An 18,260-nucleotide genomic window follows, 5' to 3' on the forward strand; every position below is an offset into this window, starting at 1 on the left:
CCTCAGCACTGCCCCTCCGACAGTGCGGCGCTCCCTTAGTACTGCCCCTCCGACAGTGCGGCGCTCCTTCAGCACTCAGTACTACCAACTATACTGCTCTGAAATTGTATTTTCATTGAGAAACATTAGGAATCAAAACTCTTACTCATTTTTTTCTCTTTCTCTTTCTTTAGTTCCATAAATATATATATATTTTTTAAGACTTTTTTTAACAAGGGGCATTTTGGTTGCTGTCACTTTTTCTCAGTAACCCTTCTTCATTCTCCTTACATAAGAACATAAGAAATAGGAGCAGGAGTCGGCCATTCGGCCCCTCGAGCCTGCTCCGCCATTCAATGAGCTCATGGCTGATCTGATCTTGGCCTCAACTCCACTTCCCCGCCCGCTCTCCATAGCCCTTCACTCCCTTATCATTCAAAATGTATCTATCTCCACCTTGAATACGTTCAATGACCCAGCCTCCACAGCTCTCTGGGGCAGAGAATTCCAAAGATTCATGACCCTCTGAGAGAAGAAATTCCTCCTCATCTCCGTCTTAAATGGGTGACTCCTTTATTCTGAAACTATGCCTCTTAGTTCTCGATTCCCCCACGAGGGGAAACATCCTCTCTGCATACACCCTGTCCAGCCCCCTCAGAATCTTATACCTTTCAATAAGATCACCTCTCATTCTTCTAAACTCCAATGAGTACAGGCCCAACCTGCTCAACCTTTCCTCATAAGACAACCCCTTCATCTCAGGAATCGACCAAGTGAACCGTCTCTGAACTGCCTCCAATGCAAGTATATCCCTCCTTAAATAAGGAGCCTTAGCATGGGCCTGGGACCGGCTGTAAGGCCAGTGGGAAGGCATAGGCCGGTTAGTTATTTCATCTTATGTTCTGAGAGGTCGATGCTGGTGGGATCTTTATTTATAAATGACTGAGCAAGAACCTTCTTTGTTCGATGAGGCCCCAATCCTGGAACCCCCTGCCTAACAGCACTGTGGGAGCACCTTCACCACACGGACTGCAGTGGTTCAAGAAGGTGGCTCACCACCACCTTCCCAAAGGGCAATTAGGGATGGACAATAAATGGCGGCTTTGCCAGCGACGCCTACATCCCATGGGCAAATAACAAAAAAATAATAATTCACCAAAACAGTAGTGGGAAAAAGTTAACTCCTAAGCGGCAAATCCTGGAAAGTCTGTACCTTTATTGGAGTGAGGAGTGGCATTCTGATTAACAACAACTTATATTTATATAGCGCCTTTAATGTAGTGAAACGTCCCAAGGTGCTTCACAGGAGTATTATGAGACAAAAATATTTGACACCGAGCCGCATAAGTAGAAATTAGGGCAGGTGACCAAAAGCTTGGTCAAAGAGTTAGGTTTTAAGGAGCATCTTGAAGGAGGAAAGAGAGGTGGAGAGGTTTAGGGAGGGTGTTCCAGAGCTTGGGGGTCCAGGCAACAGAAGGCACGGCCACCAATGGTGGAGCGATTATAATCAGGGATGCTCAAGAGGGCAGAATTAGAGGAGTGCAGACATCTCAGGGGGGATTGCGGGGCTGAAGGAGATAGGGAGGGGCCAGGGCCATGGAGGGATTTTAAAACAAGGATGAGAATTTTGAAATTAAAATGTTTTAATTCCGATATTTGTATTAAAATATAATTTCAATTTCCGATATCCTTTAAAACAACGTTGTAGAGATTGTATTTGATCATTGTAAGGGCTGAATCGATTTTTGTTTCTGAATGGTATTAGAATTTCTGTTGATTTTATCCTGAGCTTTGTACTCAAGATATGGTGAAAGTATGGAAGGGATTGCATGTCAGATTATTTCATATCTGTGTCTTTTCCTTTGCTGAGAAAATGCCTATTTTCTAATAATCTGTTCATGTAATAATTGTCGTGGGGTCCAACCAGGACGCAACCACTTCTGCGATGGAATAAAAAAGCTTGTTTTTAACTATGCCTGCCTGGTTCTTGTCTCCAATAGAGAGAAAGAAACAATGACTTGCATTTCTATAGCACCTTTCACAACCACCGGAGGTCCCAAAGCGCTTTACAGCCAATGAAGTACTTTTTGGAGTGTAGTCACTGTTGTAATGTGGGAAACGCGGCAGCCAACTTACGCACAGCAAGCTCCAACACGCAGCAATGCGATAATGACCAGATCATCTGTTTTTGTTATGTTGATTGAGAGATAAATATTGGCCCCAGGATACCTCGCCTGTTCTTCTTCAAAATAGTGCGCTGTGATCTTTTACATCCGCCTTAGAGAGCAGACGGGGCCTCGGTTTAATGTCTCATCCGAAAGACGGTACCCCCCAACAGTGCAGCACTGCACTGGGAGTGTCAGCCTGGATTTATGTGCTCAAGTTCCTGGAGTGGGTCTCGAACCCACAAACTTCTGACTCAGAGGCAAGTGCACTACCCACTGGGCCACAGCTGACACTGAGAGGGGTAGAGAGCGTGAATGGGATAGAAAGAGAGAGAGAGAGCGAGAGGGATAGAGAGAGGGGCAGAGAGAGTGAGCGAGGGTAGAGAGAGGGGCAGAAAGAGAGAGCGAGGGTAGAGAAAGGGGTAGAGGGAGAGAGGGGCAAAGAGAGGGGTAGAGGGAGAGAGGGGCAAAGAGAGGGGCAGAGAGAGAGAGAGGGAGCAAGGGTAGAGGGGCAGAGAGAGAGAGGGGCAGAGCGAGAGAGAGGGACTGAGAGAGAGAGGGGCAAAGAGAGAGGGTAGAGGGGCACAGAGAGCGAGAAGGGCTGAGAGAGAGAGAGAGAGGGACTGAGAGAGAGGGTAGAGAGAGGGGCAGAGAGAGAGCGCGAAGGGCTGAGAGAGAGGGATGGAGAGGGAGAGAGAGAGGGACAGAGAGAGAGGGGCGAAGAAAGAGACGGGCAGAGAGAGCGGCAGAAAGAGGGCAGAGATAGAGAGGAACAAAGAGAGATAGAGAAGGGCAGAGAGAGATAGAGAGGGGCAGAAAGAGATAGAGGGGGCAGAGAGAGAAGCAGGGAAAGGGAGAGTGAGAGGACTGCACTGTTGCTGTAAGGTACTGTTCTCTGTAAATCCAAGATATGTATTTTTATTTCTGGTCCTGTGAGGCCCTGCAGTGTTTTGTAGATGAACGGTTGAGGGGCTTTAAGCCGAGAGATGGACAGGTGCCGGGGGGAAGGATTGCTGTCACGGCCAGCTCAATGGCTGCTCCTGGCCCCATCTCCACTCCTGCTACACAGTGCCCTTGATTTGGTGATGACTGTGTGTTTGATCTTAATACCCGTTTTAATATCTGTAAGTGTTCGGAGCTTTCTGAAGGTTTCATGACCACAATTTTAAGAACATAAGAAATAGGAACAGGAGTCGGCCATTCGGCCCCTTGAGCCTGCTCCGCCATTTAATGAGATCATGGCTGACCTTCGATCTCAACTCCACTTTCCTGCACTATCCCCATGTCTCTTGGTTTCCTTAGTATCCAAAAATCTATCGATCTCAAAAATCTATCGATCTCTGTCTTGAATATACTCAACGACTGAGCCTCCCCAGCCCTCCAGGGTAGAGAATTTCAATGATTCACGATCCTTTGAAATTCCTGCTCATCTCAGTCCTAAATGGCCGACGCCTTATTCTGTGCATCAAAACAAAGTGGATGAGGTGTCACAAGGTGTTTATTTTGTATTATAACAATTTATGTACAATATATTAAAAATCTTATGCTTGTGTCAGCTTTTTCCATTATAAATTCCTAAGTCCACATTTCGAATTAAACATCCTATATAAACTGATCATGCTACAATTACATCCTCCCACCAGTGGTGGCGCTGCAGCATCTCCACATTTATAATAGAAACATCCTATGTAAACTGGTCACGCTGCAATTACATCCTCCCACCAGTGGTGGCGCTCTAGCAACCTGGGTTTTGTGTTTCTTGGCTCCTCAGCCTGTACTGCAGCAAAATTGCCATGTAGCAACCAGCTCTGCTTGACTGTAATGACTCCCATGGTTGAATAGGCTGCCAGCACTCTGTCTGGGATTACACACGGGCAAGCTGACAGTGCCTGTGGAACTGCACCCCAAGCGAGGGGTTAACTCCTTCGGGTCCAGCCAAAGGATTTCAAAGTCACAAGAGTTGGGTTATTGTGTTCTATTAGCCATAATCACTCATTAATTTGCAAAGCTGTCTCTGTAAATATAACAGTTGCATTTGGATTTCGGATATTATCGTCTCTGACCTGAAATCAGCTTCCGACCACATATCCGCAGTATAACTAAGACCGCCTATTTCCACCTCTGTAACATCACCCGTCTCCGCCCCTGCCTCAGCTCATCCGCTGCTGAAGCCCTCATCCATGCCTTTGTTACCTCTAGACTTGACTATTCCAATGCACTCCTGGCTGGCCTCCCACATTCTACCCCACGTAAACTGGAGGTCATCCAAAACTCGGCTGCCCGTGTCCTAACTCGCACCATGTCCCGCTCACCCATCACCCCCTGTGCTCGCCGACCTACATTGGCTCCCGGTTAAGCAGCATCTCGATTTCAAAATTCTCATCCTTGTTTACAAATCCCTCCATGGCCCTCGCCCCTCCCTATCTCTGAAATCTCCTCCAGCCCCACAACCCTCCCCCCCCCCCCACCCCGAGATGTCTGCGCTCCTCAAATTCTGCCCTCTTGAGCATCCCTGATTATAATCGCTCCACCATCGGTGGCCGTGCCCTTCAGCTGCCTGGGCCCCAAGCTCTGGAACTCCCTTTCCGCCTCTCTACCTCTCTCTCCTCCTTCAAGATGCTCCTTAAAACCCACCTCTTTGACCAAGCTTTTGGTCACCTGCGCCAATTTCTCCTTATGCGGCTCGTTTTATCTCATAACACGCCTTGGGATGTTTCACTACATTAAAGGTGCTATATAAACTCAAGTTGTTGTTGCTGTTGATTAATCATTGACGATCTTTAAGCAGACGGCTTGGATCCGTGCCCAGATGAAGGGTTTCCCTCAGAGTGGGAGCTTGGCACAACCTACGCTGCAGTTTCACAGCCCGCTTGATTTGATGATGCCTGCGCTCTCCTTTTTAATCCCATCTTTAATATCCTTAAGCACTTGGGAGCTTTTAGAAGCTGCCATCTGTCTGCAAGACTTTGAACCAGCTTTGCGCGAAATGTTTGTTTCGCCCCGTGTGAAATAAATATTCTAACGGGAGAGTCTGTATTGAAGTGCAGTCACTGTGTTGTAATGGGGGGAAATGCGGCAGCCAATTTGCGCACAGCAAGCTCCCACAAACAGCAACGTGATGGTGACCCAGATCATCTGTTTCTGTGATGTTGATTGAGGGATAAATATTGGCCCCAGGACACCGGGGAGAACTCCCCTGCTCTTCTTCGAAATAGTGCCGTGGGGATCTCTTACATCCACCTGAGACTGAGAGAGCAGACGGGGCCTCAGTTTAACGCCTCATCTGAAAAACGTCAGCTCAGACAATGCGGCGCTCCCTCAGCACTGCACTGGGAGTGTCGGTCTGGATTTTTGTGCTCAAGTCTCTGGAGTGGGGCCTGACCCCACAACCTTCTGACCCAGAGGCGAGAGTGCTGCCCACTGAGCCAGGGCTGGCAATTATGACAACAAGCAGAGTTTTGTTTTTAGTGGTGTCTTTCGGATGAGATGTTAAACCGAGGCCCCGTCTGCTCTCTCTTAGGTGGATGTAAAAGATCTCATGGCACTATTTTGAAGAAGATCAAAGTGAGTTCTCCCTGATGTGCTGGGACCCCAGCTGTTTACATTGTACATTAATGATTTAGACGAGGGGATTAAATGTAGTATCTCCAAATTTGCGGATGACACTAAGTTGGGTGGCAGTGTGAGCTGCGAGGAGGATGCTATGAGGCTGCAGAGTGACTTCGTTAGGTTAGGTGAGTGGGTAAATGCATGGCAGATGAAGTATAATGTGGATAAATGTGAGGTTATCCACTTTGGTGGTAAAAACAGAGAGACAGACTATTATCTGAATGGTGACAGATTAAGAAAAGGGGAGGTGCAACGAGACCTGGGTGTCATGGTACATCAGTCATTGAAGGTTGGCATGCAGGTACAGCAGGCAGTGAAGAAAGCAAATGGCATGTTGGCCTTCATAATGAGGGGATTTGAGTACAGGGGCAGGGAGGTGTTACTACAGTTGTTAAGGGCATTTGAGGCCACACCTGGAATGAACTTGAGGAAGGACATTCTTGCTGTTGAGGGAATGCAGCAAAGGTTCACTAGGCTGATTCCCGGGATGGCAGGACTGACATATCAAGAAAGACTGGATCAACTGGGCTTGTATTCACTGGAGTTCAGAAGAATGAGAAGGGATCTCATAGAAACGTTTAAAATTCTGACGGGTTCAGACAGGTTAGATGCAGGAAGAATGTTCCCAATGTTGGGGAAGTCCAGAACCAGGGGTCACAGTCTAAGGATAAGGGGTAAACCATTTAGGACCGAGATGAGGAGAAACTTCTTCACCCAGAGAGTGGTGAACCTGTGGAATTCTCTACCACAGAAAGTTGTTGAGGCCAATTCACTAAATGTATTCAAACAGGAGTTAGATGTAGTCCTTACTACTAGGGGGATCAAGGGGTATGGCGAGAAAGCAGGAATGGGGTACTGAAGTTGCATGTTCAGCCATGAACTCATTGAATGGCGGTGCAGGCTCGAAGGGCCAAATGGCTTACTCCTGCACCTATTTTCTATGTTTCTATGTTTCACTAAAACAGATTATCTGGTCATTACCACAAGAACATAAGAAATAGGAGCAGGAGTCGGCCACCTGGCCCCTCGAGCCTGCTCCGCCATTCAATAAGATCATGGCTGATCTGATCATGGACTCAGCTCCACTTCCCTGCCCGTTCCCCATAACTCTTCACTCTCTTATCGCTCAAAAGTCTGTCTATCTCCACCTTAAATATATTTAATGACCCAGCCTCCACAGCTCTCTGGGGCAGAGAATTCCAGAGATTTACAACTCTCTGAGAGAAGAAATTCCTCCTCATTTCAGTTTTAAATCACATTGTTGTTTGTGGAAGCTTGCTGTGCGCAAATTGACTGCCACGTTTCCTACATTACAACAGTGACCATACTTCAAAAAAGTACTTCATTGGCTGTAAAGCACTTTGGAGACATCCGGTGGTCGTGAAAGGCACTATATGATGTATATATGATGTATATATCCTGTACTGGATGAGCAGAAATTTTCTCCATTATCTTTGGTCCCCGCCATAAGCTGCGTTCCCTAACCACTGGTTCCATCCCTCTCCCTCACCCTGAAATGAGTTTCCAGTCACATATCCGCGGTATAACTAAAACCACCTTTTTCCATTGCCCATCTCCGCCCCTTGCCTCAGCTCTTCCGCTGCTGAAACCCTCATCCATGCCTTTGTTACCTCTAGACTTGACTATTGCAACTCACTCCTGGCTGGCCACCCACATTCTACCCCACGTAAACTTGAAGTCATCCAAAACTCAGCAGCCCGTGTCCTAACCCGCACCAAGTCCCGCTCACCCATCACCCCTGTGCTTTCTGACCTACATTGGCTCCCAGATAAACAACGCCTCGATTTCAAAATTCTCATCCTTGGTTACAAATCACTCCATGGCCTCGACCCTCCCGATCTCTGTAATCTTTTTCAGCCTCACAACACCCCACCAAAACTCCCCCGAGATGTCTGTGCTCCTCAAATTCTGCCCGCTTGAACATCCCTGATTAAAACTGCTCAACCATTGGTGGCCGTGCCTTCTGTTGCCTGGGCCTCAAGCTCTGGAACTCCCTCCCTAAACCTCTCTTTTCCTCTTTAAGAAGCTCGTTAAAACCTACCTCTTTAAGCAAACTTTTGATCAGCTGCCTTAGTTTCTTCTGTGGTTCGGTGTCAAATTTATCTGTTTTGTCTGTAACACTGCTGTGAAGCGCCTTGGGACGTTTTACTACGTTAAAGGCACTATATAAATAAAAGTTATCAACAAAGGCAGCCTTCAGCCGTCTGATGAAAAGAGTGTTCGAAGACCAGGCCCTCAAATCTACCACCAAGCTCATGGTCTACAGGGCTGTAGTAACACCCGCCCTCCTGTATGGGTCTGAGGCATGGACGATGTATAGAAGGCACCTCAAGTCGCTGGAGATATATCACCAACGAAGTCTCCGCAAGATCCTGCAAATCCCCTGGGAGGACAGACGCACCAACGTTAGGGTCCTCGACCAGGCCAACATCCCCAGTATTGAAGCACTGACCACACTGGCCACATAGTTCGCATGCCAGACACGAGACTCCCAAAGCAAATGCTTTATGCGGAGCTCCTTCACGGCAAACGAGCCAAAGATGGGGCAGAGGAAACGTTACAAGGGACCACCCTCAAAGCCTCCCTGATAAAGTGCAACATCCCCACCCACACCTGGGAGTCCCTGGCCAAAGAGCAGTCCGCCCGAAGTGGAGGAAGTGCATCCGGGAGGGCGCTGAGCACCTCGAGTCTCGTCGCCGAGAGCGTGCAGAAACCAAGCGCAGGCAGCGGAAGGAGCGTGCGGCAAACCAGTCCCACTCACCCCTTCCCTCAACCACTGTCTGTCCCACCTGTGACAGGGACTGTGGTTCTCGTATTGGACTGTTCCAGCCACCTAAGGACTCATTTTAAGAAAGGAAGCAAGTCTTCCTCGATTCTGAGGGACTGCCTATGATGATTATTATATAATTTTTTAAAAAGTGAAGCTGGGGTATGCCTGCAGCTTAAGTTCTGTGCAAAGTCAGTGTGGCCCAATGCCCTTTCAGTCTAACTCCTTACCTGCAAGGTGTACAAGGTGTGTGGATTGTTTGAGCATCTTTCTGCCTGTTGCTAGGGACAACTAACAGCCTGAGCCCTGTGATTGACAGCTGGCCTGCGTGTCGCGGGACAATGACGTAATCGGAACGGCGACCACAGACCGACTACATCTTTTGCAATCCAGATAGGGGAGGAGCATTCAACAAATAACACATTTGTTCAAATAAATAACAAAAGTGAGCAATGAGTCCAATTAATAAATAGTTATTTACAATTATGTGAATGGGATATTGTTTCCGGATTATTCAATGAAAGCGAAAGATTTTTGATTTATATTTTTCCTTCTTTCGCCACCCGCTTTCAGTGATGGTACATGCCGTTGCTAAGTACGCGTCAACCAAACGCGAGCTGGGGGAGCAGGGTTGATTGACGTGGGGCGTCTGCCAATGGAATTGGCGGATGGCGGTCACTCGGCGAATGGCGAATGGCGGGGGGCGGGGAGAGGGGGCGAGTGCAGGCAGGTTAGGTTGCGCGCGGGCGAGCGGCGGGCTTTGCGGAGAGGGAGCGCGGGCCGGGAGAGCGGCGGCGGCGGCGGCGGCGGCGGGGGAGAGAGAGCGCGGACAGCTCGGAGGCCTGGGGAAGAAGCAGCGGTGGGTTGGGTGGTCGTTCACCCGGTGAGATAGATTGGGGGGGGGGGGGGGGGGGCAATTCGGCTATGTGGGGCACCGCAATCCGTGTGAGGGAGAGGGCAATTCGGCTATGTGGGGCAGCGCACTTCGAATGAGAGAGACGGCATTTCGGCTATGTGGGGCAGCGCAATTAGAATGAGAGGGAGGGAATGGGGAGGGCGGAGGCATCGCAGTGAGAGAGTGGGCAATTCGGCCACACACGGAGGGGTCGCAGTGAGAGAGTGGGCAATTCGGCTATGTGGGGCAGCGCAATGAGAGTGGGCAATTCGGCCACACACGGAGGGGTCGCAGTGAGCGAGTGGGCAATTCGGCTATGTGGGGCAGCGCAATGAGAGTGGGCAATTCGGCCACACACGGAGGGGTTTCGCAGTGAGAGAGTGGGCAATTCGGCCACACACGGAGGGGTTTCGCAGTGAGAGAGTGGGCAATTCGGCTATGTGGGGCAGCGGAATGAGAGTGAGGGGGGGGCATCGCAGTCACCCAGTGACAGCGGGTGGGCGATTCTGTCATGGGCGGGGAAGTGCAATCGCAGTGTGTGAGGGTAGGCATTTCGCCCATAAGCGGCATGACAATCGCTGTGAGAGTGGTGGGGGCGGGGGGGCATCACTGAGTGCCTGTAGTGCCCACCCCCACACACAATCGCTCCAGCGCAACCCGCTGGACATTGGTCAGGAGCTGAATCCCAGCCTCATTTATTCCCCCCCCCCCCCCCCAGGTGATGCAGAGCCCTAGTTTGTAGTGGTCCCATATCTCTGCGTCCCCCCCCACCTAATAATGAGTTAGCTCTGAACAGGCGTGGGATCTTCCTCGTCTGTTGTAGGGCAGTGTACGTACATAATGAGTAATTCACTAAGTGTGAAGCTCTTTAGGACCAGCCGATGTCTTGAAAGGCGCTATATAAATGCAATCCCCCTCCCCCACTGCTCTTTATCCTGGTCTGTTGGAATCTGTCCTAACTGGGCAGTGTACTGCGAGGGAGAGCTGGGACTGTATTTAAAGAAGGGTGTTGAATTTGGACCCCATCCCAGTATATTGTACTGAAAAAAAAACTGATCTGGTTAGTGATATTTAACATCATTTTATCCCACTTCTAATCATTTTTACTTTCTTTCAACAGCTTGGAGATATAATCGCACGTTGCCTCCACTGAGACCCGCTGGGTCGTCTTGTTTTGTCTTGAAGTACAGTCCGCTTGACTGCCTGCACCATGGAAGGAGGCTGTTCCGTACAGGCGAACTATGTGTTTCGAGGGATCGAGTATATCGTCACTATGATGGTGACTGGAGATGTGTTGGAGGTGGAGGTCGAAGACCGGCTGACTTCTGAACAGTGGAGAGGGGAATTTGAGGCTGTCTGTAAGTACAGAGCCGCCCTTTCTCGTGTGATCTTATACTTGCATGTCCTGCGTTTATCGATTCCTTGCTAAGGCATGTTTAATTGTAGAACAGTTCTGAAATATTTTTCCACGCTCTCTTAATAGTTCCAGTGGCTAAGTGCTCCGCCCAGTGTTGTATATTATTAGTATTAGGCAGTCCCTCGTATAGAGAATGACTTGCTTCCACACCAAAAAGGGATGAGTTCACAGATCCCTAACTACATCCTGAAGGGTGGAAGATGCCTGGGCATGGATTCTTTTAACATGGGGTGGCCGTTGCACACCAGCCACCACACGGGCTTGACAGAGCTAGGTCTTGACCAGGACGACTGGAGACCAAGCTCTGCTGCACAGACCTAGTGCGCACGCATGCTCCTACTACCCATAGATCGCAGTGTGGGCTGGCCCGTGCTGCCCCTGGGCCCTCGCCTCTCCTGGGCCCCGATCACGATGCTCCAGGGCCCTGATCTCTCACTGCTCCTCTGCCCCGATCAAAAATGGAACAGTCAGAAACAGGACATCAATTAGTCTCCCCTTATCTTGGAGACATCAAATATCGACACTGTTATTTGAAATTTAATTACTGAGCATGCAGAAAGCAAGCGCAGGCAGCGGAAGGAGCGTGTGGCAAACCACACTCCCCACCCACCCTTTCCTTCAACCACTGTCTGTCCCACCTGTGACAGAGACTGTAATTCCCATATTGGACTGTTCAATCACCTAAGAACTCACTTTTAGAGTGGAAGCAAGTCTTCCTCAATTTCGAGGGACTGCCTATGATGATGACCGAGCAAGGTTCCATGTCCTTCTCTGTGCAGAGCTGTTTGATCTTGGCCAAAGTGGGTAGCAGGGGTGCAGCAAGCGGTCTCTATGTGGGGTTCCACTCGAATGTCCTTCATGGGCATATAACCTGTCGACGCCGCCTAGTCTCGCGTACAAGGGATGGCCATTTTGTGGGTGTACTGGAGGAATCTGTGTCACTGTACTTTGTGAATCCACCTCCTTCGTGACGTGCTGTTGTCCAGGCAATAGCGTGGAAGGGGGTGGAAGCGAGGTTAAACCTTGTGTGTGGGAGGTTAACGGGCGCCTGCTAGATCTAACCGACACTGTCCATCTCGCCTCTCTTTGGCAGATATCGAGGATGTCACTCACAAAACCGGCAACTTCAAGCAGTTCTCAATTTTCTGCAATATGCTGGAGTCGGCCATCACGAAGGTACAGTCTGGTTCAACAGAGCAAATGTCTATTGCTCGCGTCCGTTCTACACTAAAAAGAAAAAGACTTGGATTTATATAGCACCTTTCACGACTATTGGATGTCTCAAAGCGCTTTACAGCCAATGAAGTACTTTTGGAGTGTAGTCACTGTTGTAAGCTCCTCCGCTGCTGAAGCCCTCACCTGTGCCTTTGTTACCTCAAGACTTGACTATTCCAACGCACTCCTGGCCGGCCTCTCTCATTTTACCCTATTAGAGGTGATCCAAAACTCGGCTGCCCCGTGTCCTAACTCGCACCAAGTCCCGCTCACCCATCACCCCCTGTGCTCGCTGACCTACATTGGCTCCCGGCTATGCAACACCTCGATTTCAAAATTCTCATCCTTGTTTTCAAATCCCTCTATGGACCTCGCCCCTCCCTATCTCTGTAATCTCCTCCAGCCCCACAACCCCCCGAGAAGTCTATGCTCCTCTAATTCTGCCCTCTTGAGCATCCCTGATTATAATCGCTCTACCATCGGTGGCCGTGCCTTCTGTTGCCTGGGCTCTAAGCTCTGGAACTCCCTCCCTAAACCTCTCCGCCTCTCTTTCCTATTATAAGACGCTCCTTCAAACCTAACTCTTTGACCAAGCTTTTGGTCACCTGTGCTAATTTCTCCTTATGTGGCCAATTTTTTTTGTCGCGTAACACTCCTGTGAAGCACATTGGGATGTTTCACTACGTATAAGGCGCTATATAAATGCAAGTTGTTCTCTTAATGCTGCTGCACACAGCTATACCTATTCTAGTAAAATAGGTTTTATGCTCATAGGTTAGGAATGCAGACACTTCCCATCTGTTACACACACAGTATTCGTCCCAAGCACTTCGTGTCAATACTGATTCTCAGAACAACTGTACTGGGGCGGGGAGTTGGAGACAGTTGGAAAGGAATTGGTCAGGTCTGAACTCTCGTTAATCCCCAAGCCATGGGGGGGGGGGGGGGGGGATGTGTGGGTGTGGTGGTGGGTGGGTGTGGGTTTGGGGGGTGGGTGGGGGTGGGGTGGGCTGGTCATTCCGGACGCTGTGAGGATCAGGGCAGGAATGCAGAAGGCGATGGCTTTTGATGTTCTGGATCTATTTTCTCTTTAGAGCAGCGAGTCGGTGACCCTCGACCTGCTGACCTATTCCGACCTGGAGCTGCTGAGAAACCGGAAGACTGGAGCAGCAACGAGGCACATGGCGCCGGCGAAATCCGGAGCGCTCAACGCCAAGCGCTACCTCATCCTCATCTACTCGGTGGAGTTTGACAGGTACGTCTGGAGAATTGAAGCTCCACTTTCATCAGAACTCATCGTCCACGCCTAGGATTTTATCCGCAACCTTGTTTACTTCACGAGAACATAAACATCAGAACATAAAAATTCGGAGCAGGAGTCGGCCATCTACTCTAGAGAACCGAGGGTCTAGTGAGCAAGAGGAATTAAAGGAAATAATTATTAGTAAGAAAATAGTGCTGGAGAAACTAATGGGACTGAAGGCCGATAAATCCCCAGGGCCTGATGATCTGCATCCCAGAGAACTAGAAGAGGTAGCTATGGACATAGTAGATGCATTGGTTGTCATCTTCCACAATTCTATAGATTATGGAACACTAACCCTAACCCTAAATGTAATCCCATTATTTAAAAAAGGAGGGAGAGAGAAAACAGAGAACTACAGACCGGTTAGCCTAACATCAGTAGTAGGGAAAATGCTAGAGTATTATAAAGGCTGTGATAACGGCACACTTAGATAATATCAACGGGATTAAACAAATATATTTAAGAGGGAGATTGATAGATTTCTAGAAACAAAATACATCAAGGGGTATGGGGAAAAAGTGGGAATATGGTGTTGAAATAGAGGATCAGCCATGATCACATTGAATGGTGGTGCAGACTCGAAGGGCCGAATGGTCTACCACTGCTCCTATTTTCTATGTTTCTATCTGGCCCCACTTCCCTGCCCGCTGCCCATAACCCTTGACTCCCTTATCGTTCAAAAATCTGTCTATCTCCACCTTGAATATATTCAATGACCCAGCCTCCACAGCTCTCTGGGGCAGAGAATTCCACAGATTCACGACCCTCTGAGAGAAGAAATTCCTCCTCATCTCCATTCTCAATGGGCGACCCCTTATTCTGAAACTATGCCCCCTAGTTCTAGATTCCCCCACGAGGGGAAACATCCTCTCTGCACCTACCCTGTCAAGCCCCCTCAGAATCTTGTATGTTTCAATAAGATCACCTCTCATTCTTCTAAACTCCAATGAGTATAGGCCCAACCTTTCTAATTCTGCCCTCCTGAGCATCCCTTTTTCTTGAGTTACACGGATGCATCTCAGAACACGTGACTGTCACTTTATCTACATCTGCACCTGTACAATTTTAAGTATCAGTCACAAGGGTCACAAGCCTGTCCCATGCAATTGTGACACCTTGTGCATTGCAATATATACATTCCCCACCCGACACAGTGTGATCACCTGGGAGAGACGAAAAACGAGTTTAAAAAAAAAACCCAGGCCAATTTGAAGTTGTGGGAAAAATCCGGGGAATTCGTCTCCCGATTTCCCCTTCCCCCCCCCCCCGTGCGAACACAACTAGTCCGGGATTTTTGAAGGTTACCTAGCTCTTGTACCAGGTGTTCTCTGCCCCAGCCAAAAATGGGTCCAGCTCTCGCTGGAAGGGATATAGGATTGGGGCTTGTGGTGGGATTGGCAGAGATGCGAGATGTTTCGTGGCCCACAGATCGTAGTTTGAACACAAGGGGCTGGATACTCGGTTATCTCACACGTTGAAAGTTCATTAGAAGCTCACCGGGGGCTGCAAACCAGTAGCGCCTGGCTGCTGACTATCGCGACGTCAGTCCTGGTGCAACGCCCACGATTGCGACCTGGTCGGTAAATTCGATGCGGCCGTCTCATTGAGCGCCCGCCGATAACACTGTCTGGAAAACCAGTCGGTGTCGGCTTGCAGAGTCATTAACTGGCGGCTACTTAAAGGGACGAGAAAGCGCTTCCCTCGGAGGTCACAGTCAGAGCAACGTTCACACACAGCACGGTGCGTGAGCCTCTGAGTTTGCAGCGGCAGACAGACATAACAGCGCAGGTTGGAAAAAAGTGAGTTTGGAAACTTTAATGGGTGCGTTACTATGCCGCGCCTTTAAGACTCGGCTTTTCCCGGGATCTGAAGTGGAGTTCCGCTCATGCGCAATGACTGGGCTAAATTTAGCGCCGGCATTTTCGTTGGCGTCCGCCCAGCTCTGGTGTGCTATGGCTGATTTATCGCCGCCTGTCAGCTCTTCGACCGATTCTGACGAATTTCTGGGCGGGAAACGCAAACCTTTTCAAGGCGCTAAAAGTACCGCTCCGCCTGGATTAACAGAGGCGTGGCCGAACTTCTCTCCCAAGGTGTTTTCTGTTTTTGAGAGAGTCTCTTAATTGTTTGTCAGAATTAAGAACCAAAAATAGTTTTCTCCCCTCACCGGAAAGAAAATATGTCTGTCTCAAAGTAGCCGCTGATTTTCCGTTCTGATGTCTGCAGGATACACTACCCATTGCCGCTGCCCTACACGGGCAAGCCAGATCCAGTTGCTCTCCAGAAAGTTATCCGAGGACTGAAAGAGCAACTCGCCACTGTGAGATCAAAGCAGGGCAAAGATTACCGCGACACGGAGCTCAGGCGGCTGAGAGCAGAGTGAGTCTCCGCAACTTCCTCTTTTCCCTCACCATTTCCCCCTTTTCCCCTCTTTCCCCCACCATTTCCCCCTTTTCCTCTTTCGCTCTCTCCCCTCGCCCATATCGATTTCCTTCACATCACCGCCCATCTCTCTCAGCAGTGACATTATACAGGTTAAACCTCCCTTATCTGGCATGCTCGGGGCTTGGCCTTTGCCGGAAAAGGGATTTTGCCGGATGGGGGGGGGAGGAGATCGGCGCCCTCGGCGGGCCGTGAAGGAAGTGTCGGCAGGTCCTCGGGCCGAGTGTCAGCGCACACGCCCCTGACTGCCGGAATCATGCCGGGTGAGGGGTGGTGCCGGATACGGCAGCTCCAACCTGTATAATTAACACTCTCTGCTTCCTGAGGTGCAGTGTTACAACAGCACATAAGAATTAGGAGCAGGAGTCGGCCATTCGGCCCCTCGAGCCTGCTCCGCCATTCAATGAGATCACGGCTGATCTTCGACCTCAACTCCACTTTCCCGCCCGATCCCGATATCCCTTGATTCAACTAAAGTCCAAAAATCTATCGATCTCAGCCTTGAATATACCCAACGACTGAGCCTCCACTGCTCTCTGGGGCAGAGAATTCCAAAGATTCACCCCCCTCTGAGTGAAGAAATTCCTCCCCATCTCAGTCCTAAACGTCCAACTCCTTATTCTGAGACTGTGCCCCCTGGTTCTAGACACTCCAGCCAGGGGCAAACATCCTCCCTTCATCTACCCTGTCAATCCCTCTCAGAATGTTGTATGTTTCAATGAGATCACCTCTCATTCTTCTAAACTCCAGAGAGTATAGCCCTAAATTAATCACACTCTCCTCACAGGACAACCCTCTCATCCCAGGGATCAATCTAATGAACCTTCGTTGCACCGCCTCTAAGGCTAGTATATCCTTCCTCAGATAAGGAGACCAAAACTGTGCGCAGTATTCCAGGTGCGGTCTCACCAAAGCCCTGTACAGTTGGAGGAAGACTTCCTTACTCGTGTACTTCGAACCCCCTTGCAATAGAGGCCAACGTGCCATTTGCTAATTGCTTGCTGTACCTGCGTGCTAACTCTGTGTGTTCCTGTACGAGTGCACCCGGGCACTGAAATTGCCCCATCCTTTGAGGCCTGTTACCGCCAGAAATCGGTGGCCACGCTGCGGGGTGGAATGGCCGCTGATATTTTTAGGCAATGGTCGCCATTTTGAAAATTCCGCTCTCGGCGGTGACCCGCTCCCCCACTCCCGTTCCGCTGCTGCCGGTCCGTCCTAAGATGTTCCCCGCCCCCACCGATGGCGAAATTCCGCCGAAACAATCTTGCTGCCACCGCTCGGTGCCTCCCGTCAGCTTTTTCCTGCCGGCGCACTGAGCTTGGAGCCCTTCTAAAATGGCGGTGCGGCGCCCGTTAGAGGAGGGCGCACTGCCGCTGCCGCCATGTTTTTTTTTTTATTGTCGGCCGACTGCCATGTCGGGCCGACCATTATACCCCCCTGGGTTCGACCGGGCCGCCATTAGGCAGCCTGGCACCCCTCCTCTTGGGTGCCAGCCCACTGGCCCAGCCGAAACCCTCCCTGGTGGCCCAGTGGGCCAAAATTAAATAATCGCGCAGGCTCTCCCCTTTTTGAAGTGAAGGTGACTGCATAGACCTGCCCCCAACTTCCGCAACTCGAGTGCGCGAACCTCCGTTCTCCGCCCCAATTATGACCGACTTCCTGTCCGCTGAAAAAGATAAGCCAAAGAGCGAAATTTCACTCGCGGCCACTACATCGACCGCGCCGGTAAAAACCGTCCGAAACCGGTTAGGTGCGCCCCATTTCTAGCCCCATCTCTGATGATCTCTCCCCGCGTGGCTCTCTGCGCTCCTCAGGTTCGATAAGCTGCTGCAGGAGAAACGGGAGCTGGAGGACATGATCCTGCAGCTCCAGGAGCAGGTGAAGCCATACGGCACCGCCGGGGTTGCCAAAGACGTGCGAATCCTGAAACAAATCGTCCAAAGCCTGGAGGAGGAGCTGGCGAAGGAGAAGAGCAAAAACCAGAGGGCGACGAATAAACGGAACCAGGAGTACCGGCAGATCCTGGACGAGGTGAGACTTCGGCTCACCGTGCAAGGAACGGCAGCGTTTGTGAGCGGGCTCTGCTGAATGTTGCACAGTCGCGCCTCTGATAAATGTTAATGGGAAATAAGAAATTGGGAAGATATCTAGAAATTGAGACCTTTGCTACTTGCAACATTTTTCTCATTTGAAGTGAGGAGTCTCTGGACTGGAACAGAAACACATCCTCCCCTCCCCCTCCATCCCCTCTCCCTGCTCCCCTCCCTCCCGTTCCCCTCTCTTTTTCCCCCCCATTCCCCTCCCTCTCTTTCCCCCCCCGTTTCCCTCTCTTTCCCCCCCGTTCCCCTCTCTTTCCCCCCCGTTCCCCTCTCTTTCCCCCCCGTTCCCCTCTCTTTCCCCCCCCGTTCCCCTCTCTTTCCCCCCCCGTTCCCCTCTCTTTCCCCCCC

At 50.2% G+C, this 18,260-nt stretch overlaps 1 protein-coding gene across 3 annotated transcripts in view; it reads left to right on the plus strand.

The window, feature by feature from the left end:
* Positions 1–8,944: 8,944 nt before the first annotated feature.
* The window catches only part of ccdc61 (coiled-coil domain containing 61), a 31,029-nt gene continuing 21,713 nt past the window's right edge, over positions 8,945–18,260 (plus strand). The window contains exons 1-6 of one of the 3 annotated variants that reach the window (XM_070867713.1): positions 8,945–8,986; positions 10,557–10,794; positions 11,947–12,029; positions 13,163–13,323; positions 15,598–15,750; positions 17,628–17,844. In XM_070867713.1, the coding sequence (XP_070723814.1) occupies positions 10,647–10,794; positions 11,947–12,029; positions 13,163–13,323; positions 15,598–15,750; positions 17,628–17,844 (762 nt within the window). In that variant the 5' untranslated portion in view covers positions 8,945–8,986; positions 10,557–10,646. Of the gene's footprint in view, positions 8,987–9,332; positions 9,425–10,556; positions 10,795–11,946; positions 12,030–13,162; positions 13,324–15,597; positions 15,751–17,627; positions 17,845–18,260 lie in introns of those variants that run through there. The other 2 variants (XM_070867710.1, XM_070867712.1) reach the window with 2 other exon arrangements.

This window comes from Pristiophorus japonicus, chromosome 26 (genome assembly GCF_044704955.1).
Source record: "Pristiophorus japonicus isolate sPriJap1 chromosome 26, sPriJap1.hap1, whole genome shotgun sequence".
NCBI lineage: Eukaryota > Metazoa > Chordata > Chondrichthyes > Pristiophoridae > Pristiophorus > Pristiophorus japonicus.